Source organism: Arvicanthis niloticus, chromosome 21, assembly GCF_011762505.2.
Source record: "Arvicanthis niloticus isolate mArvNil1 chromosome 21, mArvNil1.pat.X, whole genome shotgun sequence".
In the NCBI taxonomy this organism is placed as follows: Eukaryota; Metazoa; Chordata; class Mammalia; order Rodentia; family Muridae; genus Arvicanthis; species Arvicanthis niloticus.
In genome coordinates, this window is record NC_047678.1 from 11,125,786 (window position 1) to 11,149,732 (window position 23,947).

The 23,947-nt window shown below is 45.9% G+C and overlaps 1 protein-coding gene across 2 annotated transcripts in view; it reads left to right on the forward strand.

Annotated features, from left to right (window-relative positions):
* The window catches only part of Ctsh (cathepsin H), a 19,320-nt gene extending 3,776 nt beyond the window's left edge, over positions 1 to 15,544 (forward strand). The window contains exons 2-12 of one of the 2 annotated variants that reach the window (XM_034484544.2): positions 1,355 to 1,386; positions 2,225 to 2,330; positions 3,212 to 3,282; positions 4,738 to 4,842; positions 5,091 to 5,177; positions 5,949 to 6,004; positions 7,461 to 7,542; positions 8,343 to 8,411; positions 11,810 to 11,916; positions 14,361 to 14,486; positions 15,164 to 15,544. In XM_034484544.2, coding sequence (XP_034340435.1) covers positions 1,355 to 1,386; positions 2,225 to 2,330; positions 3,212 to 3,282; positions 4,738 to 4,842; positions 5,091 to 5,177; positions 5,949 to 6,004; positions 7,461 to 7,542; positions 8,343 to 8,411; positions 11,810 to 11,916; positions 14,361 to 14,486; positions 15,164 to 15,239 — 917 coding nt within the window. In that variant the 3' untranslated portion in view covers positions 15,240 to 15,544. Of the gene's footprint in view, positions 1 to 1,354; positions 1,387 to 2,224; positions 2,331 to 3,211; positions 3,283 to 4,737; positions 4,843 to 5,090; positions 5,178 to 5,948; positions 6,005 to 7,460; positions 7,543 to 8,342; positions 8,412 to 11,809; positions 11,917 to 12,057; positions 12,226 to 14,360; positions 14,487 to 15,163 lie in introns of those variants that run through there. The other variant, XM_076917306.1, reaches the window with a different exon arrangement.
* Positions 15,545 to 23,947: the final 8,403 nt, after the last annotated feature.

Here is a 23,947-nt window from a genome sequence, read left to right on the forward strand (position 1 = left end):
TAGAAGGCAAGAACATGCTTCTGAATGTTGTCTCTGACCATTACACTCACACCACGGTGTGTTCAGGTACAGCATAAGTACATGCTGTAAAAAAAAATAAAAATAAAGATGTAAAACATTAACAGTAGTTTGGAACACATCCTTGGCAGCTGTTTAAATTTAAAATGGAGATTTCGAATGCTGTACATGGGAGGATACAGCCAGAAGCCACAAGCGTCTGGTTTGCCTGAGTTTTATGGGGGACACAACCATACTCATTTCTTTCCCCATTACCTGTGGCTCCATTTACGAAACAAAGATAAGTAATATTAGTATTCATACAGATTGCTAAAGCTAAAACAGTTTGAAGTGCTTATAAAAAGATAAAGAGATAAGGAGAGTATGCTCTGTGGGTCTGTGGGGAGGTATGGGAGTAGGGGATGTCTCAGCGGGCCCATGCAGAGGCATCTCTTCCCCTGAGGGACCAGTCACACACCTATCTCTGCTTTTCCTGGCAGTTGCCGGCTGCCACCAGGCCTGGAGACCTGAGCTGGACCCTTGGGATCCACTCAGTGAAAGGAAAGACCCAACTCCCAAAAGCTATCTTCAGACATGTACACACACACACACATACACACACATGTACACTATCTTCAGACATGTACACACACACACACATCAATAAATATAATTTCAAAATTTTAAGTGTATCACTGAAGCGGGTGGACCTGAGTTCTGACCCCTGGCACCCACATAAAAAGTCAGGTGTGGGACACACACCTATAACCCCAGAGCTGAAAGGAAGTGACAGAAGGATCCCAGGGCTTTCTAGCTAGCCTGTATAGACAAATAGCTGAGCTTGGGGTTTTTCCAGACACTCTGTCTCAAGAAACAAGGTAGAGAGAGAGAGAGACAGAGGAAGACATCTAGTCAACTATGGCCTTCACATGTGCACACATGGTTGCACACCTCCCCCACGCACCACATATAAATAGCAGTTTCTCAAAATTTCTTGTGGCAATAAAGCAGAAAGGGTTTGAGTTCCCTTTTGTGCTCACGCTCTAGATAACCCACATCTACCTCCACTTTGGTATTTTGCAAATGCAAATCAGCGAGGTGTGGCTAGCACACACTTTTAATCCCAGCCCCCTGAGGCAAAAGCAGACAGAGCTCTATGAGTTTGAGGCCAGTCAAGACTATGGAGCTTGACCCTGTCTCATAATAAATACATTATATTATAGAATAGAATAAATAATATAATAAATTAATAAAATGCAAATCAGCTCTCTAGTGCCCTAGGTTTTAGAGTCAACATGATCACCAGGCATGTGAAGACCTAATTTTTTTTTTCTTTTTCTTTTTCTTTTCTTTACAGAAAAGTTTCACTTTAAGTCATGGATGAAACAGGTCAGTGGCCAACTTCTTCTTTTGAAGTTTCCCTGTCACAAAGCTTCCAGTTAGCAAACTAAACAGTATCAGCTTTGAGACAAAAGAGCACTTTTCCAACCTTGCTCTGTCTGTCCTGGGTCTTTCCATGATTCAAACTGACCGAACTCCAGGAAGGATACAGTGAAGTGAAGTGAACATCCAAATAGCGTTGCCCGGTGATGAGCCTGGCAACACTTCCACGCCTGCTCTTCATTGTTGTCGTTTATATCCAGAGCACTTTGCATCGTGGCTGCAGAATCTATTGAGGACATCAGTATGTACGGTTTTGAAAGTGGTGGGTCAGTCATACACGTGGCTCAGCAATGGCTCATGATGTCTGCAGGCCACCTCCTCTTGGCAGGTCTCCTCACTGGGGTCACCTGAACTCTTAACTGGCCACAGGTCCCTGGAGGTAAAGGATTGCTTCGTAACTTCCTGATGTTGGCAGTAGAGAACAAGAACAAAGTCTTATCTAACTGTAGATCTGTCCTGAGATACTGGCAGAATGAAAACCTCCATTGGCTGGGGAGTCAGCTTGGTAGGTAGGGAGCATGCTTGCCTAGCAGGTACACAACTCTGCTTTGGTCCTCAGCACCATGTAATCCAGGCATGGTGACACATGCCTGTAAGCCCAGCACTTGAGGGCTAGAGGTAGGATAGAAATCTTAGATGTTCCTGATTATTTTATCTAGGGACATTTGAAATCAGCCTACATATATGACGCCCTGGAGGAGTCTTGGGAGGGAGGGGAAGGGCATGGGGAAATCTCTAAAAACGCCTATTCTCAGGACTTGACTGCTGGTGTGTTTTGTTTTAGCATCAAAAGACGTACAGCTCGGTGGAGTACAACCACAGGCTACAGATGTTTGCCAACAACTGGAGGAAGATTCATGCCCACAACCAGAGGAACCACACATTTAAAAGTACTGGGAGAAGCCCTGTTTCCTCCAGGCATCTGAGAGAAGGAGGGGCAGGAACACCTCTAGATCTGGAAAGAAAATGATTAGTGGCATAGGCTGGTAAAAAAAAAAAAAAAAAAATCCACTCTGGGCTAACAGACACAGAGAGCAGAAACTCAGAATCAGAGGATGCCTTTGGCGAATCTCGGATTCTGTACAGGATATAAATGTAGACAGTACTGGTAACCTGTGGGAATAGTGAAGTTTACAAAAGATTCTAGAGAAGCCCTGCCCCATCCCACCCTCACTGTCACCTGAGGGTACAGCTCACACAGCCAAGATCTGTCTGGGTCGCTGTGAGGTCTTGCTTCTCAGACTGCTCTGAGCAGTCTCTATAGTAATTCAGCTTCACTCCTGGTGAGGGTCACTAGAAACACAGCTAGCCTGGAACTGAAAGAAAAACAGAAGTTCTGTCTTTTTCTGTCTGCTACTAGCTTATGACCTTGGAGCAGGGGCTGACTTGGGTTGAAGTGGAACTGACAAGTGTTGTACTGGCTGGGTTGCACTGAACACTGGGTGCAGTGCCGGTGGCACTACACCTGCACAGATATGGCCTCTCTTTACCTGGGTGTTCATCAGCCTCATGGTGGGTACCTAGCTGCACCTCAGATCTACTTCATCCACCAGGAGCCCTGGGGTGTGTCTGCCTGAACTACTCAGAGGCACGGTATCAGTTGACCGTGCTATATTAAATCATACAAAATATATGAGCCAAGCTGTACCAGCTATAAATAGAACATGGGTGAATGGGCGTTCTCTTTTGTTTGTGTTGTTTATTAGCGAGTCACCACAACCCTCGATTTCAATGTGGCTTTGTTTGGTTTGGTTTCCCTTTTCTTTTTCAGTGGCATTGAACCAGTTTTCAGATATGAGCTTTGCTGAGATAAAACACAAATACCTCTGGTCAGAGCCTCAGGTTAGTGTAGTTCATTGTAAATAAATCTGGGTCTTTCCACTCAAACCTGTGAAATAAACATTAAGCCTGCATGCGGTTTGTCCAGCTAGATTCAACCCTATCCCCAGCCATGCCTGTGGGTGTATGAATGTCCCTGAATTCTGTGAGGGAGCAGTAGCATCCATCTCTCAACAGCCCCTCAGTCCAGGGCTCTGGCCTTTACAACAGGAACCCGGAATCTAGAAGTAGCAGATAAAATACAGGAGTCCACTTAAAAATGAATTTCCGACAGGCTTTTTTTTTTTTTTTTTTTTTAACATCTTGACTGCAGTTTCCTCTCTCCCCTCTCCCCCCACACCCCCTCTGCCTCTCCTCTCCTTGAACCCCAATCTACTTTTCTGTTCCTCTTCAAAAAAAGGGTAGATCTTCCATGAATATCAACCAGCCGTGGCATATCAAGTTGCAATAAGTCTATGGCCTGGATCTTGATATGTAACTAAGGCTAACCTTGAACTCTTGATCCTCCTGCATCTACTTCAAAAGTGCTCAGAATGACAGCGTTTCTCATTCCCTTTTGTATATGTGTATGTGTGTGTGCATGTGTACTTGAATGTGAGTGGTATGTGCATGTGCTGGGCTGATGGATATGTGTATGGCGTATGTGTGTGTTGTGTGCGTATATGTGGTATATGCATGTGTGTGGTGGATATACCCATGTGGTAGCTGCCTGTGTGGATGCGTGTGTGAGAGCAGTTGCCTACACCCCGATATGTGATGCGCACATGAGAGGCCACAGTGAGCATCCCTGTCTTCCTTCAATGCTCTCCACCTTATTTTTTTTTTAAGATTTATTTTTTATGTATTTAGGTGCACATGTATATGTGTCTGTGCATATATGCATATGCCATATGTATGTGGGTGCCCACGGAGGCCAGAAGATAAAAGTATTGGATCCCCAGAAGTTGAAGAAGTTATAGCTGTTAGCCATCTAATGTGGGTACTGGGAACCAAACCTGGGTCCTCCGGAAGAACAGCCAAGGCCCTCAGCTGCTGGGTGCTGAGCCATCTTTCCAGGACCTTCACCATTTTTTTTTTCCAGACAAGGTCTCATTATGCAGCCCTGGCTGACCTCAAATTCTTTATGTAAACTAGGCTGGCCTTGAACTTGCAGAGACCCATCTGCCTCTGCCTCCTGAGTGCTAGGATTAAAGGCGTGAACCACAACTACCCCACTTCCACCACAACCTAGAGCTCACCGGTTCAGGTAGACTCTGACCAAGTCCCCAGGATCTGCCTGTCTCCCGTCCCACCCCCCAGCACTAGGGTCACAAAGTCACATAGCTGTGAAGACCCAGGTCCTCATTTGTGGACAACAAACGCTTTGCCCACTGAACCATCTCCCCAGACCTCTCATTCCCTTTCAGTGATTACATTTTGATTACAGTTTCCTTGAAAATAGTTATTTGGTTGTTTCAGAATTGCTCAGCCACCAAAAGTAACTACCTCCGTGGTGCTGGCCCCTACCCCTCCACCATGGACTGGCGGAAGAAAGGAAATATTGTTTCGGCGGTGAAAAATCAGGTATGCGTGGCAGTCCCCACACTCTCCTTCCAAAAGAGCCAGGCTGTCAGACTTCATTCCAGGATAGAGAACTCAGATGCTCACAGCACCTCTGCAAGCATATCCTGACCCTGCCTTTCCCCTTCATCTCTCTAGTTCTCTCCTCTGCAAGGCTCAGTGTGTCATTGCTTTAAGGTTCCCACACTGGTAGGTGGAGCTATGTCTGGAGGGCACATTCACTGACTCCCTCTACTCTGTGTTCCCTCTAGGGGGCCTGTGGCAGCTGCTGGACTTTCTCCACCACGGGGGCCCTAGAGTCGGCAGTGGCTATTGCCAGTGGGAAAATGCTTTCTTTGGTAAGAAGTCAGCCATAGGCCATCTCCTACCGTCCACTTCTCAAGTCACTGGGCTTGGGCCTTCAAGCTCTTTCATGGTGTCAGCCAAGAGTTCTATTTCCATTGAGTTCTAGTTCTATTGGATCTCACGGTCCCAACCTTGATAACATTTAGCCTGAGAAGCTCAGCTAATGTTTTTCCAAAAAGAATGGGAGTGAGGAAAGGCCCCAAGGGCTCCTTCCTGAGCCGATGTGGGTATCCATACTCCTCAGTTTTTCAGCCTGGAACTTTACCAACAAGAGCTCTGGAGCACTGCCTAGGAGATAGTCCTTCTAGGAGATATGCTCTTTCCCTTGCTTTGTTAGCTTCATGCAGGGGAGAGCTGTCTATCCACTAACCACCAAGGGAAGGGTCCCACAAGTGACAGAACTGTCCCACTGTATAGGGAAGAGGGAAGTCAGGAGTGACGGGGCAGTGGCTCTAAACCCGACCCCTCTCCCTCTGGCATAGTACCATGAGAGGCACCATTTGTACCACAGGACACGCGTTCATCAGGAAGGAGGGCCTGTGTGCCCTCCCACCTGCTTGGCAGCCAGGTCATTTTGAGCCCCTCCCAACATGTACCAGCTGCAGGACAGACACTCTGGGATATTCAGAGATCATACAGGATCATCACCACACAACACCAATCAGGCCACAAATATGAATGAGCTGCTGAGTGCTGACCCTTCACAACAGCACCCCCAGGGCCTCTCAGCCATCTTCTCACGGGGTGTGTGCTTCTTCCTCTAGGCTGAGCAGCAGCTGGTGGATTGTGCCCAGGACTTCAACAATCATGGCTGCGAAGGGTATGTTCAGGAGGGGGAGCACCCGCCTCTTCTCATCTCCCTCATTTTCTTCTATTGGATTCAGTAGCTGCTATAGTCATGAAATCCCATCAACCCCATGGGTAGAGAATTGAGAGATTTCACAGATGAAGGTTTGGGGCTAAGAGTCCAGCCTCTTTCTAAGATGTCACCCGGCCCTGTGCTCAGCACGGTCAGCCTCACTAGACACCAAAGCCTCAGGACAAGTGGCCAAAAGAATCAGAGAGAGAAACATACCACTCTCCAAGCTCCAGATTCACACATGGAGAACTGATGGGCCCTTAGACACGTTCCCTGAAGCTGTTCTGTGCCAGCTTCCTGGCCATCCTCTTAATAAGTTACTAGGAAGTAGCTTATTTTCACAGTGATACTTCTCTCTTTGTCCATGGGAGCTGATCTCTGAGAGTTTTGTGCGGTTAGACAAGTTTCTGGGCATATAATATGCAGAAAGTGTCCCCTAGGGTCCTCAAGGGCATATTCTCAGCCTTGACTTCCCATCAGACCCACTTGCCCTCACCACTCCTCAGTGGGACATCCCCTGTGCCATCTTCTCTGGCAGCAGTGACTAATCAGGGTCTCTTGCAGAAAGCCATGCTCTAACCTGTGTCCAGGAATCCATCCTGGCCTGATGCTACAACCTGCCAGGATGCTTACCCCGCATTTTTTAATCTCTTTCTTCTGTCCATCTTCGGACTGCCCATGCATGGCAAGAGTCTGACTCCTAGGTATGCTGGAGTCCCACCATCTTTCGAAGTCTATTTGCTCCGGTTCATGATATTACTGCCGTTTTCTTTTCAAGTTCCAGTTCCCACCATATGCCCCTGTGGACCTAGGCGCAGGTGATCCGAGAGATAGTAGGACACACAGAGATAACATTCCTTGGAGTTGAATAAGCCATGCACAAGCATGCCATAGGTCGGGTGTTGATATGGGTTATAAGGAGAAAGAGCAAAGGCTGGATATCTGAGTGATCTGTTGGTTGGTTGGTTGGGTCATTGGTTCGTTAGTGGGAGGTAGTAAGATGAGAAAGATTGACCTTTAGAGTCTTTAAAGTCTCAATTCAGATTGTGGCCTGGGCATGGTAGTAGCTACCACCTGGGGCTGGCATGGGTCAGGCAGGCTGTCTGGGGAACATTAGCCATGAGGATGCCTGGAAGAGATGGCATTGTGGAGATGGTAATTCTTTCAGACTCCTGAGGGCTGCCTGCTTCTCCTGACAGGGGTCCCTGTCCTAGAGGGGCACTTGTGACTCATGCAGACATCAGTGGCTGAGACCAGGGGTATACTGCTGATCTCTCAGAAACCTCTGCCATTGGAATGTGCCCTACCAAGACCCCAGTGATCTGGGCAAGGGCAAAGGTCACCAAGCTCTAGAGCTGATACTCAGTCCTGTCTGTGAGGCCAGGCCCAGAAGGATTTATGTGTGTCCTTCTTTCAGGGGTCTCCCCAGCCAGGCTTTCGAGTACATCCTGTACAACAAGGGCATCATGGGAGAAGACAGCTACCCATACATTGGCAAGGTAACTGAGTGGCCTCAGCTGTGTCTCCTCTCCATTTCCCCCTTATCCTCCTCCACCCTGTGGCCATTCAAATTGGGAGCCTTGGTGGTGCTTGCTTGTACCCTCTGCTCTTAGCAGGGACCTCTTGTCGCCCCTGTTTCTGTGGCACCAACTCTCTTTCGTGAATACCCCTCTTCAGGACCCTCCCACCTCAACTCATATTGCCACTCCTTTGTGATTCCACTGGTCCACCATGTCCACCTCCATCCAGAATTGGGCCTCTTCATCAGGAAACACCTATCTGCACTCACCCTGGGCCTCTCTGACCAGCTCAACCTATATACCTACCTTGGTCAGAGAACTCTGGAGACTCCTGAGATCTGCTTCACCCCCACAAGGCCAAGTCCTTCCCGTTATTATGCCCGTCAATTCCTGGCTCCCACAAACCACATCCCTTTCCCCCAGTTTCTGTCTGGTGACTTAATCTCTGCCTGCCTCTCATCAGCACTGGTTCCTGGACTGTTCCTCCAACCCTGCTACATAGGGTTCAACTCAACGTCTCTTTCTTGATTTCCTTGGGCTGCTGGCTCAGGTCCTTCCTTGCTTGGGCTCTGACCAAGCACTATGTGTATGTCCAAGCCGGCACAGAAGTGTCTCCTGCTCCTTTAAGGACAAGTCCCTCTGGAGTGCCACTGTCTGCAAGCCCATGGTGCATACAGGCTACTTAGAAAATGCTGTCAACGTTCATGGGGAGAATGTGATCACAGCTGAAGGCTAAGCACCTCTAATCTGTATTCTCTTCTCTATTTCACCCCGAACAGAATGGTCAGTGCAGATTCAATCCCCAAAAAGCTGTTGCATTCGTCAAGAATGTTGTCAACATCACACTCGTGAGTATTGCGTCCATCTCTAGCTAGGGAGTATGTGCTGCTATGGAGACCACAAGAGCAGCTCTTCTTGGCAGCTTGTCATGGATAGAGGAATCTGGGTTACTGCTGACCCCTGCTGACCGTGAAGGCTGTGTGGTGAAAGACAGGAAGGAATCATGGGGTGACAGGGGATGCTCTGGGTCCTGTTACAAGTCTATAGGGGGCTTTGTGCCTGTGGGTCTGTTTACTTGTCTAAAATGCAAATGATTATCACCACCCCCACCCCCCTAGCACAGTGGTTCTCAACCCTCCTAATGCTGCAACCCTTTAATACAGTTCCTCGCGTTGTGGTGACCCACAACCATAAAGTTATTCATATGCTACTTCATAACTGTAACTTTGCTACTGGTGTGAATCACAAATCTGACATGTGACTTCTATGAAAGGATCAGTCAGTCAGCAACACCTCCTAACGGGGTCCAAGACCCACAGGTTGCGAACCATTGCACTCGAGGCTGGCCCAGGCAAGTCAGCGTGTGGAAAGGCGAGGAGCACGCCCTTGTCAGGCACAGTGAAAGGCACAGTGTGTCTCACCCCTTTCGGCACCCAGGCTGAGGCAAAGAGAGTAAGCAATCATACCTCTAATAAGGTATGCCACACACCTCACCTTGAGTACCTTGGGCAAACACGTTCAGTTTTCCCAGTAAGATGTTAGTAGATGCCTGCTCATGCCAGTTAGGGTACCAACAACAGACCAGAATAATCACATTGCACCCAAGTCTAGCTTGGTGAACCTGCGAATTTGCTGGGCTTACTTACAGGAATGTGAGTAACCTCAAAAACAGCTGCATCATCAAAATGCCCCCTCCTAGAGACGGTAACAGCTTCACATAGCTGCACAGATAGCCCAGACCACCTCTGTGTACACTAGATCCTGCAGAGACCACATGAAGCCGTGACAGAGTTTATATGGCTTTGACAGGGACTTAGAGGGGGAGGAGGTATCTGGAACCACAGGTGAGAGTCTCATGAACCTCCCTCCCTCCACCTATGAGGGAATGTCATCCAGTCAAATCTTCCTGAGTCTGATCAGGGCCACTCTAAGATGGCAATGCGTGTTATACTTGAAGGACAGCATTCCTGAGCACACAGTCATACCCTGCTTTTCCAAGAGAATTCGTGAGTGGGTGGCCTCATGAGTCTGGTAGGCATGGACTCACTCTGGGAGGAGTATGTATTATGTGAGAAACCAAGGTGTGTGCAGATGTGATGTGCAGGTAAGGGGGCCGTGTGCTACAAACATGTCCTTTATGTAATGACAGCAGCTGCCATCCAATAGAAGGCCACGCCAGGCTCTCCATAGCAATAGCAGTTTGGAGTGATTAGAGGCAGGGATGTGGTGATTATCTCCATTGGATAGATGAGAAAAGTAAGTCTCGGAGGAGCTTAAAAACTGTGCCCAGGAGCTAGGAGGTGGGGTTGGATTTGTACTGAGGAATGTCATTCCAGATCCCACATTTGCCACCTCAGCAACACAGCCCATTTCCTGCAATAGAGACATACCGTCTCCTGAAAAGAAACTCTGTTTTTTTTTGTTTTTTTGTTTTTTTTAACATACCCACCAAGACTGGCCCTCTGGACCACTGTACGTCACCAGGAAGTGAATGAAGCACTCCAAAGTTACCTTTAGTCTGGTTCCCAGGAAGACACATCAGGAGCACAAGCAGAGCTCCCAGACAGCAGGCCAGAACTCTCAGACAAGATAGGGGACAGCAGTACAAACAGTGCCAGCCACCAAAGTTCTTGCCCTAATGCGGCAGGCCTCTGTGATCTCCTGTGCTCCCAAGAAATGTAGCAGTACTTGGAAGGAACCCATTGCCTGAGCGAGGAGGACACACTGCACTCCGTCTCCTCCTGTGCTCTACGGCCCTTCTCTGAGCACTGGCGGAATCTCACGGAATCTCTAGCACCATTTCCACTCCTAAGCATCTCGTTAGCATGACTCCCTCTCAGTTTTTTTCCCAACTGGGGTCCCTTAAAACACAAAGTGTGGGAACCACCCACTCTGCCCTGGAGGGAGACTTTCCAGGTCTGCCAGGTGCTTCTGGCTGCTGCTGTGTTCTGCCTCTAAAAAGCTACCATAACCTTGGCTTCCCCTACCAACATGGCAGGTCCTACTCAGAAGGCTCAAAGCCTTGACTAGTCTTTTTTCTATCCCAGTATAGTTATTACCTATTTGTGGATCTGTAAGATCCGTGTTCCACCAGTGAGGCCCCCGAGATTGTCTTCCTGGATGTGGAGTCCTGGGAGCTGAAGCAAGAGCACCACACTCATACCTGCATTGTTCGTAGGATGGCCTCAGTGGTCAGTTGTGACTGAGAGAATGAATGGCTGAGCTGTGTGTGAGGCAAAAGAGAGATTCCCAGACAGTCAGAAAGGGAGGGCAAAGGCCGAAGCCACAAGGGAGCTAGTTTCATTTGGGAGGAAGAACTATAAGGCAGATAAAAATCCAAATGAGGGCTGGGCAGTGGTACTTGGGACGCAGAGGCAGGCAGATTTCTGAGTTCAAGGCCAGCCTGGTCTACAGAGTGAGTTCCAGGACAGCCAGGACTACACAGAGAAACCCTGTCTCGAAAAAACAACAACAACAACAACAAAAAAAAAAAAAAAAAAAAAAAAAAAAAAAAAAAAAAAAAAAAAAAAAAAAGAAAGAAAGAAAGAAAGAAAGAAAGAAGAGAAGAGAAAAATGAGGTGTAGCTTAGTCATAGAACACTTGCTTAACATGCACAAGATTTAATCTTGGGAATCTTGGGTTTGGTGCACCAACACCACCACAACAAAAGTGAGGCATAGTGTCACACATAAGTGTAGAACACTTGGCTGACACGTTTTGTCCCTGTCGCTCTGTTTATTTTTACTTTTTATCTTGTTTTGAGACAAGTCTGTTCCAGAGCTCTGGCTGTTCTGAAACCCAATATGTAGACCAGAGTGGCCTTGAACTCAGAGGTCCACCTGCTTTTGCCTCCCAAGTGCTAGGATTAAAGGCGTGTGCCACCGTGCTCAGTTTTAAAAGGTTTTTAAAAGATAAAATGTATCCAAGCCAGGCATGGTAGTACAAGCCTGTAATCCCAACAGTTGAGAGATGGAGCAGGAAGATTGTCCAAAGTTATCCTCAGCTACGAAACAAGTCTGAGGCCAGCCTGACCCACATAATACCTTATCTCAAAAAAAAATAATAATAATAAAATTCAGTGCGAAATATGCTGGCCCTCTGCCTAAGGTGGAGTCTCCATTGCTGCTAAGTGGCAGGGGCTATTGTTCCTCATGGTTACCTTGGTTACCTGCACAGCTCTGGGCTGTAACCGTGGAGGGGAGGTGGGCGATGCCTGCAAGTCTGTCAGCCTTTCCTATGTCCACAGAATGACGAGGCTGCCATGGTGGAGGCTGTGGCTCTATACAACCCTGTAAGCTTTGCCTTTGAGGTGACTGAAGATTTTATGATGTATAAAAGTGGCGTCTACTCCAGGTAAGTCAAGGGGGACTCAGAGGAGACTAGATAAGACCGGGTGGACCTCCTCAAGCACATGGCTTCTGCCTCAACCTAGACTCCTAATTAGACGGCATTTGTGAGGCTTAGCGTATGTTTCCTCTATTTGTCTTCTTGCAGCTCTGGGTGTCAGGAACCAAGTCTCTATGTCAGCAAAGAAAAGTGAGGTAACGAAGGATGCCACAAACCCAGCCATGATAGCAAAATCATGACTAAGACCAAATTCTATGTTCCAGAGCTCTGTGGTCATCTACGGAAGTGCTACATCCAGTCAGATATTTGAAGATGGGGTTGGAGATGTAGTTCATTTGGTGAGTGCTTGCCTAGCAGGCAGCACACCCCGGAGTGTGTCCCTAGCAACACACAAAGGGGGTGTGACAGCACACGTCTAAAATTCAATCACTGAGGAGGCAGAAGCAGGAGAATCAGAAGCTCAGGGTAATCCTTTGCTACATAGTGAGCTAAGGCTAGTCTGGTCGGCATGAGACCCTGTCTCAAAAAAAAAAAAAAAAAAAAAAAAAAAAAAAAAAGTTGAGGATCAAAAATGGAAAAGGAAAGTAGGTGTTTTCAGACACCAGAACTCTATGCTAGAGAATTCACTATCTGGTTCTTCAGGAAGACAGAGACACCTTAGCACCCAGAACCTCATGGAGTAGGAATTGCTCTATTGATGAGCTAAACCATATCCCCTCCCCCATAGCATGTCTACTATGGGATTTCTTGTGTCCACACTCCCTAGGCTGCCCGTTTGGCAACAGGAATACATTCAGCAAAGAGTCTCTCTGGCTACTCCCCTACTCTCCAGGCTCCCTCATGTTCTGTCTTCTAGTTACCCCTAGAATGTCCATGTTCTTCCGGGCTTTGCCCTCAGCCCTCTATGGAGTTGTCAGATATAACCATAAATCCACAACTATTTGATAAGAACATCCATGGCCCACCAAGCCCCTTCCAAGTATTAGACCCATGCTTAGATCTGAGTATTATTAGACCCTGCCAATTTAGTTGGGTGGCCATGGAAACCTCCAACCCCGTGTTCCTCCTACCCCAGCGCTCCTTAAAGACCTCTGTGTCTGTTAGCAGACCCACATCCCTGATGCTGAGGCTAGAGGTACAACAGGCTGCTTGCTCACTCTCTTCTCCTACCTATTCCAGCCCATCATTGGCTTGCTCCTGACATCTGTCTCTCTTACAACAGACATCCTGGCCCCTCCTCCATTTGGACCCAGAATCCTTCTGAAGTGATTTTCTGACCATGAAAATTTCTGTGTAAGGGGATATATATTTATATAATCGTCATGGGCGTGTGTCCAAGTGTACATGCATATGCATGTGAAGCCTAGAAGTCAACATAACTATGTAAATGCACATGCACTTGTATGTGTATGTATGTGGAGGCCAGAAGTCACTCTAAGGTGTCTTCCCTGATGACTTTATTTTTTGAGATAGGGTCTCTCACTAGCTCTAGTGCTCAACGGTTGAGCTGGTCTGGCTGGCAAGTGAGCTCCAGGAATCTGTCTGTCTCCACTTCCCCAGCACAAAAGCAAGCTGGCTTTTTACATGCTGGGAATCTGAACTCCAATCCTCAAGACCTGGGTGACACACCTTTACGCCCTGAGCCATCTCCTGTACCCTATGATGCCTTGGATATAAATACCCAAGGCCTCCCCATTACCCAGGGCCTTAGCTTGTCTTTGGTGGTCTTGCTCCCCTCTTCCTCTGCACAGGTCTGTCATCAAACCTCCTTTGTCTCTTCTCATCCTGCCCATACTCCCTCACCGGAGCCATGAGGAAGGGCTTATAGTTTCCTGTATAACCCCTGCTCCTCAAGGACTCTTCACTTCTTACTCCACTGGTTTAGGTCCCACTCCTTGCGACTCATACTGGTGACAGCTCCAAGTCCATTTAATTTCTGTATGCCCTTGGGGATCTCTTTCTTTTCTTTTTCTTTCTTTCTTTCTTTCTTTCTTTCTTTCTTTCTTTCTTTCCTTTCCTTCCTTCCTTCTCCCTCCTTCCTTCCTTCCTTCCTTCCTTCCTTCCTTCCTTCCTTCCTTTCTTTCTTTCTCTCTCTTTTCTTTTCTTTCTTTTCTTTTCTTTTCTTTTCTTTTCTTTTCTTTTTTCTTTTCTTTTCTTTTCTTTCTTTGAGACAAGGTTTCTCTCTGTAGCTCAGGCTGGCCTCAGACTCAGAGATCTGCTTGCCTCTGTCTCCAGAGTGCTAGGAATAAAGACTTATGCCATCTTTCTTTCCAAGTCCATTGAATCAACATGTGGCCACTGTAGTCTGTCAGCCATAGCTGATTGATACCCAACACACCACCCTGCCCCCAATGGGAAACATCTCTACAGCACTAGAGAGCCCTTGTGACAGTCCTTACCTTTATCCTCCCTATACTACAAGCCTTTATAAATTTCACTTTCATTTCCAGTAAATCCTGTCATAAAACTCCAGATAAAGTAAACCATGCAGTCCTGGCTGTTGGCTATGGAGAACAGAATGGATTACTCTACTGGATTGTGAAAAACTCTTGGGGCTCCCAGTGGGGGGACAATGGGTAAGCACATGTTGCTAATGTCTGGAGGCGCACCATGGTGGGGGGCATCACTACCTCAAACTTACAGATTCTAAAGAGTTGGACAGCAAGCTCTAGCCAGGCCAAGGAAGGGGAAACAGGAGAATGGAACCTTCATATGCCAAGGCCCTGTTAGCAAGACCCGCCTCATAGGATCCCAGGTCCTAGTGAGTCTTCAGGGTACAGGACACTAATTGGCTTAATGTGGTCTCTAACTGAATGTAACAGGCAGACCTCAACATCTTGCTGGGACAAAACCAACCTCTGGAAGGGTCTGAGAAATGAAAGCAATGAATTTGTTAGTGACAGCCCTTCCTTTGAGTCAGGATGAAGAGACAGACAGACAGACAGACAGACCTGAAAAGGAGAGATTCTTTTTTTGGAAGTTGTACTTGCTGTTAGATAGCTATGTGAAGACCCAAACAGCAGAAGGAGGGAGCCTCCATCAATCCTGGGGAGAAGTAGGATACACAAGAAGAAAAAGGAAGAAATTCGTTATAAAGTGAGGCCAGCCATTTTAACCTGTGGTAGCTGTTCTGTGAGGAAATACAGAGAACATAATCTCTTAAGTCAAGTCTTGGTTTGCACCAGAACATTCCAGAAAGTTCTGAGGTGCAGATGTTACTAATCAGTCTTCAATTCCTTCTCTCTCTGCCCAGGTACTTCCTCATTGAGCGTGGGAAGAACATGTGTGGCCTGGCTGCCTGTGCCTCCTACCCCATCCCTCAGGTGTAAGCCCCCGCTGCACAGCCAACTGGTTGGTAGACAAAGGAACTGGTCCTTCGACGAGAATGCCGCCCTGGAGAAAACTGTGCCGACGTGTAGATGCCTAAAGACAGTAAGGAAGAACTTGACCAGCAACAAGCCCACCCATGTGACACCATCACCAGCCATAAAGCTTTGAATGTGGTTTTTAAATGATCCAAACCCACGTGGACCTAGAATCGTCTCTCTTTCCAGCTCTCTTCACATAGTGAGAGCTGCAGTGGTTACCTTTTCTATGTTGTGTATTCAATAAACACACAGTGAATTCCTCCCCAGACTGGGCCTAGCCCTCTGACATTCTTTCTGTTCCATCTCTCTGGACAGAAAAAGCATCACTAGCTGGGAGTATGGTAGAGGTGCTGGTGCCAGCCAGATGGAGATCCCAGAAGAGCAGATTTAGAGATTTTGCTGTTTCCAAACCCCTAGGAGGAAGACTGAAGCAAATGGGCCATTTATGGCAGAGCCGGGTGCAGCCCTCAAATCCCATGTCTCTGTGGCCTCTGCTGTTGCTGGCTCCCAGTAGGGGTGCCCCATGGCTTCCTCCACAGGCCCTTCTTTGGACAGTCCTTCTGCCCCTGTCCTCTGCACAGCATCCCCTCTTTCATGAAGCTATTCTGCAGGCCTCTCAGCTCTAGGGGCTTGTCTACCAACAGCTGTAGACTGCTCCTTTTTTGTTTTTTTGTTTTTGGTTTTTCGAGACAGGGTTTCTCTGTATAGCCCTGGCTGTTCTGGAACTCACTCTGTAGACCAGGCTGGCCTTGAACTCAGAAATCCACCTGCCTCTGCCTCCCAAGTGCTGGGACTAAAGGCATGCCATCACTGCCTGGCTGACTGCTCTTTCTCTCAGTATATAAAGCTATCATGTTATCTGGGCCTCTTGAGAGCTAAAAACAAATAGAACAAAATGTTCCTGACAAAATGTGGCAAGTGCAATTGTAGTTTAATCTATTAGAAAATTCTAGTAACAAGACACTACAACTCATATGCCAACACACAACTCACCATCATCATCTAGGCAAGGCCTGGTGGTACAGATGAATCAAATTCAAGGCCTGCAGGGGTCACTTAGTAAGACCCTGTCTCAAAATTCAAAAAAGGACTTGTGGGGCTTGTGAAGTGGCTCAGTGGGTAAAAACATTTGCTGGGAACGCAGGATGACTTGAGTTTAAGTTTGCAGCACCCACATAAAATCTGGGAGTGCTTTAAATCCAGTGTTCGGGGATTAAAATAGGTAGATTCAGAAACAGCTTACTCAGACTCAATGAGAGAGGACTGTCTCAAAAAATGAGATTGTGGGTTGGAACGATGGCTCAGCAGTTAAGAGCACAGGCTTCCCTTCCAGAGGACCTGACTCCCAGGGCAAGTCAGAACCCTCCGTACACTATCAGCCTGGCCTATGTTTTTTACTATTCAACTAAAGGTGTCAAAGTCACAATTAAACCAATTTAAACTCTCACTACCATGTTCTTTCAAAACACTCTTGTAACTATTTTAAATTTACAAAATAATTGCAAAAATTGAGCCCTTATATACTCACTCAGTTATTATTAAGATCTGACTGTGGTATGGTAGCTTTGTCACAATAGTGTACCCATACAAAACATTACATTCTAGTTGAGTCCTTCCAATTTTTTGATAAATGTGACTTTTAAAAAAACATTAATGTGACTTTTAAAAAAAAAAACCCACTAACATTTGGGTGAGGACATAAGTACATGTGTAGTATGCAAAGTCTCAATCATTGTGCACTGAGCATACATAGAGAATTTGTTTGTTTTGGTTTTTTCGAGACAGGGTTTCTCTGTGTAGCCCTGGCTGTCCTGGAACTCACTCTGTAGACCAGGCTGGCCTCGAACTCAGAAATCTGCCTGCCTCTGCCTCCCAAGTGCTGGGATTAAAGGCATGCGCCACCACCGCCCAGCTACAGAGAGAATTATGATTAAAAAAAAAAAAAAAAAAAAAGAACCTCAGTGAACTAGGAATAGACATCAAGCTGATAAAGGACCTCTAAGAAAAAACCCATGGCTAATATATAAATGGTGAAATATGGAATACAGGGAGAAGACAGGAATTGGTTCTTACCTGCTTTGTTCAATGCAGACTATGTATTATGGTGGTTTGAATAGGGTTGGCTCAGGGAGCGGCAGTATTAGGCGTTGCCTTGTTGGAGTAGGTGTGCCTTGCTGGAGGAAGCATGACACTGTGGGGGTGGGCTTTGAGACCCTCCTTCAAGCTTCCTGGAAGTCAGTCTTCTTCTAGCTATGCTTCCCATCATAATAATGGATTGAGCCTCTGAACCTGAAAGCCAGCCCCAATTAAATGAAAATTGCCTTCTAAATTATCTATTATTTAGGGGGCTGGAGAGATGGCTTAGCAGCTAAGAGCACTGGCTGCTCATCCAGGATCCAGGTTCAATTCCCAGGACTCATTTGGTAGTTCACAACTGTCTGTAACTCCAGTTTCAATGCACTGTCTATACATACACAAAGGCAAAACGCCAATGCACATAAAATCATTAAAAATGTTTTGTTAAAAAAAATTAACAAAAAATATTTATGTTCATGCCCATAAATTACCACTGTCAGCTGTGGTTAGAGAAACTTTCTTGCAGAGGGCAATAGTAAGTTCAGGCTCATAAATGGTCATGGTGTTAAAATGAACTGTTGAGGCGCTGCCCTAAATGCGTTAACTATTTTCACCCCTCCCCTAAGAGTTGGGAATGCTGGGCGGTGGTGGTGCACGCCTTTAATCCCAGCACTTGGGAGGAAGAGGAAGGTGGATTTCTGAGTTTGAGGCCAGCCTGGTCTACAGAGTGTGTTCCAGGACAGCCAAGGCTACACAGAGAAACCTTGTCTCGAGAAACCAAAAAAGGGTTGTGAACATTGCAGAAGAGGGAGTGTAAAGGATTTAGGAGCTGGGGGAGGGATAGAATGTCAAGTCTTTTGTAAATAATGTGGCCGCTGCACCTAGAACAGCTGTATTGTGGTCCATCATGGAGGGTGGGGCTTAGGAGGCCCCATGCACCTTGAGGTTTTACAGCGGTGGTTCTCAACCTTCCCTAATGCTGCAACCCTTTAATACAGTTCATGTTGTGGTAACTCCCAACCAAAAAATTATTGTTACTATTTCATAAGCGTAATTTTGTTAGTTATGAATCATAAATATGTACTGTGCATGATATTTTATGTGTGACACCTGTCAGGAGTTGAAACCTACAGGTTAAGAACAGGCAGGTAATGTTGCTGGGCAAGCCACTGATAAATTGTCCATGCTCCTGAAAACCCTCCACCCATGTTGCTATAAGCCATCATATTAAAGTCATGAGGTCACACACACATACACGCAAGCGCACAAAAGCTTTAATTACTTAGGATCAGTATCTTCATGAGGTAGGTAACTTGTCCTCACCCTGACTTCAGGCAGGAACAGTGCATCTGAATGACAACAGAGCCCATTTCTTCTTTCCTTTGTTGGGGTTCCACCTGTGATCAAGTTGACCTTGAACCCTGACACATCATCCAGTAAGATCCACATTTGTCCCTTATACCTGAATCTTGTAACTTCTTTGACCAATAAAAAAAATTAAAACAAACAAAGAAAAAGCCAGGATCCTAACAACCCAAGTTTGGTGCCCAGGACTCACTTATAGAAGAGAAACAACTCCTGCAGCTTCTGACTTGAGTGCTCAAAATTTTACAAAAACAATAGATTTGCCTAGTGCTGGGCCAAGAGTTAGATTGTGCTTGCAACCTTGCTAAGGCGGGAATGCTATCACTAGAGATACCAACTCAAGACCAGCTTGGGCAACCCTGTCAGAAGAGGGAAGAGAAGAAAACAGGAAAAGGAAAGGGGGGTAGGATGTGTGTGGAGGACTTAGCCTAGAAGTTTCCCGTGGAGCCCCTTGTGGAGGACACCATGGTTTGAGAAGCCCTGAAGGATAAGATACTGTGAGGAAGCGAAGTAGAGAAGAATCATTTGTAATATGCAGAAGACCACCCCCTCCACACACACAGCAGAAGCACAGACTAGGACAGCACCCAACATCACACCTGTCAGAGGAACTATCCAGCAAGCCTGTCTGCTGGGTCCAGCATGGCTTGGTGGGGAAATGATGACATGGTTCCCAACCCTGGGAAGGGCCAGTGGATGTGGACCTCCATGTTGATGGCTGCCATGAGCATAATGCTTGTTTGTATAACAATGTTCATAGCTTCATATTCCACAGAGGAATGTCCTTCCTGTAAATATCCTGGACCTGAAGGCAAGTGTGGCTAATGTCTCAGCAATATGGTAAACTCTGGGACCTTCAGCACAGCCCTTAAGGCTGTGGAAAAAAAAACTCTAAAAACATGAGTTATAAATATACAATTTCTCAACTATGCAAAAAAAAAAATAATAATAATAATTACGGAGCTCCAGTAATTGAAGGAACAGAGAGGCACTACACTATAAGCCAGCTTGTCAGACACAAATGCAGATACCTGAGTTCAAGGACAGCCTGGGACACAGGACTTTAGGCCTAGGAGTGGTAGAAGTGGTAACTTCAAGATGGGATCGATGTTTACCAAAGCTTACCAGCAGTGCTTTACAGAGGTAGGTACATTCTTTCACAATGTTAAAAGAAAATGTGTGCTTGCTGTCTCCTTGTAATTAAGGGGGTGGGACTCACGAGGGTAATCAAAAGGGAACCTGGAATAAATAACCGAATTGATATGTGAATTTAAAAACTTGGGTTTTGGTCTGCATGAGGTGAGCTAGCAGAAAGCAGTAGCAGTTCTTTAGAACTTTTTCTCTTGGCTAGAACTGTCTGAAGATCTCTGCAAAGTGAAAACAGCTCCTCAAGAATTTTTTTTCTGGCACGACTTGAACAGAAGATTCAAAAAATTTTTTTTAATATTTTATTTATTTATTTAATTTAAGTGAGTACACTGTAGCTATCTTCAGACACACCAGAAGAGGGCATCAGATCCCATTATAGATGGTTGTGAACCACCATGTGGTTGCTGGGAATTGAACTCAGGACCTCTGGAAGAGCAGTCAAGTGCTCTTAACCTCTGAGCCATCTCTCCAGCCCAAGAATTTTTTTATAGCAGCTCTTCTGACTTCGGTTAGAAAACCCATGAGCTATCCAGATAGCTTTTAGAATTTTTACTAGCAGAGAGAGCTGTCTCAATCAGTTTTTAAAATAGCAAAAAAGTTGTCTGACTAGAGCAATCTAGAAAGCTATCTCAGAGCCTAGGCCACTAGCTTGGACCCACGATTGGACTTTGAATCATTTTTTTTCCCAAACACCGCTCCCTCAGGGACCTGGAGCTAGCTAAGGCTGGTCCTTGGCACCTGTCCTGATTCACAGCTATGTAGTCCAAGCTGGGTTTAATCATGTAGTGTGTCTCCTGTCTCAGCCTCCCTAAAGCTGGGGTTACAGACATGTTCCATATCAACCAGCTTAACATGTTGCTTTCAGCCAGTTGGGCTATGGTGGTAGCATATACCTTGAACCCTAGCACCCGGGAAGCAGAGGGAGAAGGATCTCTTGAGTTTGAGGCCAGCCTAGTCTACAGAGTGAGTTCCACAACAGCCAGGGCTAACACACAAACCTCGTTTCAAAAAACCAGAAAGAAAATGTTGCTTTTAGCTATAAAGTTGTGCTAGGTGGTGGTGTCATGTGACTTTAATGAATCAGGAGGCAGAATCAGGAAGATCCAGGATAGCCAGGGCTACACAGAGAAAAGCTGACTCAAAAGGAAAAAAAAGAAATGAAAAAACTAGAGTGTAAGCTTGTGAAGCAAACCAGAATACCAGAATATATACCTCACATAGTTTCCAAAACATCAAAATAAACCAGGAGTGTGCATGCATATAATCTCCACACCTTGGAAGAGATAGGAGGGTCCTGAGTACAAGATAAGTCTAGGCTATATATTTAATTCTAGGTCAGCCTGGGATAAGGGGAGTAGGGATTAGGGGGAAAAGAAAAGGAGGGGGGAGGAGATAGAATCTAACCACAATTGTCTTAAAAACAATCAATCAATCAATCAACCAATAAATCAAATGGTCTTTTCGTTAGTCTGCCTAGCAAAACAATGGCTGAAATTGTTGCTCTCCAAATGGGCAACATCACTGAAAAAAGACAATTCATGTGACGTACAAGGAGTCCTCTCAATAAGAGCAGAAGCCTTCCTTCTGCCTGGGTTATCACCCCTCAGAAAATGAGGACTCGGGTCAAAGCTGGTGTAGGCAGCAAGCCAGAAGACCTTTCTTTCAATTCTTCAGGGTTCCCTCTAATGACCCTAACTGCAGAAGAAAATCGGAGTTATGAGGAGTGTGTGAGTGTGTGTGTGTGAGTGTGTGTGTGTGTGTGTGTGTACACATGCCACAGTTCTTTCCTTATACCAAATGCATCTAGAAGACTGAACCCAGGCTTGTTGCACTTGGACAAGTGAAGACCTGCTCGAAGCCTTCCTTCTGCCTGGGTTATCACCCCTCAGAAAATGAGGACTCGGGTCAAAGCTGGTGTAGGCAGCAAGCCAGAAGACCTTTCTTTCAATTCTTCAGGGTTCCCTCTAATGACCCTAACTGCAGAAGAAAATCGGAGTTATGAGGAGTGTGTGAGTGTGTGTGTGTGAGTGTGTGTGTGTGTGTGTGTGTACACATGCCACAGTTCTTTCCTTATACCAAATGCATCTAGAAGACTGAACCCAGGCTTGTTGCACTTGGACAAGTGAAGACCTGCTCGAGCGTCTTGCCTGGTCACAAGTATGGGATTTAAGCCCAGACCTAGCATCTACATAATAAACCCAGTTATCGCCCTCCCGACACTCTTCTACACATTATCACCAGAATGAATGAAGACCATCCATCCATCCAGCTCTCCCCATGAACACTTTTAACACCAGAACTCCAGAGGCAGAAACATCTATGTAGCCTGAACTATAGACACAGAAAAGGTAACAAAAATTCTCCAGAAGAATGGAGGGGGCAGGAGGGGAAATTAAGAAGGAAACATATTGCTATAGTTCAGATTTTTAGAACTGGTCACAAGGGCAAGGCTGTCATTTCTTTAAAAAAAAAAAAAAGTTAGGGCTGGAGAGATGGCTTAGCAGTTAAGAGCACTGACTGCTCTTCCAAAGGTCCTGAGTTCAATTCCCAGAAACCACAGGGGGCTCACAACCACCTGTAATGTGATCTGATGCCCTCTTCTGGTGTATCTGAAGACAGCTACAGTGTACTCATAAAATAAATCTTAAAATTAAATGATGAGATCAAATTAGAGCCAAATACGCTAATCTTAAGAAAATAATCTCAAAACCTAAAATAACGTATCACCAATCCTTAATAGGACCAATTTTAATTAACCCACTTTAAGAGTTTTGGTTTTGGGTTTTTTTTTTTTTTGGGGGGGGGGCTCCCAATAACATCACTAAAGCATCTCTCCATACACATGTACCTTTGCTGTTGTGGCAAATCTAGCTGCAAATTTCAAGACACACGGTTCAAAGAGACAGAGGAAGCATGGTGAATAGGACTGTTCCATTCATGGTGGCAGGAATTTGTGATACAACCTTTCATACTGGCAGGTCAAGAAGCAGGGTGTGGAACGAGGGAAAGTCTACCTGGATGGGACCACTTCTTCCAGACAAGTCTCCTAAGCAATGCTACCAGCTAGAGACTAGATGTTTAACAAATAAATTCATGGGGCCATTTCAGTCTCAAGCCATAACTTATATAGAGTGAGCTTTTTCATATTTGGACAGGGAATCCTCTATAGGCTGGCCTTGAGTGACCTCTCTATCCCAGATACTATACTCAGTCAGTGTGTCACACACTCCAAGACTGTACCCTTAATACAGCCATTTTGTAGCTTACCAGTTTCTTGGGTTTTTTGTTTGCCCTTGTGTTCTTAATCTAGGATGATTCTTGCTACTTACTTTGCTAAAGCCTTTTGTTTCTGCTGGTAGATGACCTGTGAACTCCCAAACCATCTGCATTCTATCTCCACCTTCTCTCTATGCAAGATTACACAAATTTATGTTCTTGGGTTTGAGCTTTCAGGGTTAGCACTCTTACTCTAAAAGCCACCTTCCCAGTTCTATCTTACCAACAAGCATGCTTTGTAAGCAAAGATTAACAGAGTAATGGGGTGGGCAGTGGGGGTACATGCCTTTAATGCCAGCATTCAGGAGGCAAAGAGGTCAGCCTGGTCTACAGAGTGAGTTCCAAATCCAGGGCAGAAACAAATGAAAAGGTTTTACTTTACTTTGATGTGTTAGAGCAGGATGTCTCCAGAACTTGAGCTCCGCCTTCCCCTGACTTCCCTGTGTTATCATCATACCTGGCCATTACTTTTAACACAGTAAAAGTCCTAAAACCAAAAAAGGTTTAAGCATAGTTGCTCCTATAGAAAAAAAATTTAAACTCAGACACACAGTTGCATAAATTAAATGACTCCTAAAACTATTTTGACTGAATAAACTACAGTATACCACTGGGGCCAGGGATCAGCAAGAAAAGGCCTAACAACCTGTGTTCAATCCCCAGAACCCATGTACAAGGTGAAGAAGTGAACTTTCTTGAAAAGTTGTCCTCTGACCTCCACACGTGCAGTGTGGCAATCCCCCTGCCCCCACTCTGTGACTGAAAACAATATTCTACATACAGACACTGAAATACAGGGAAAA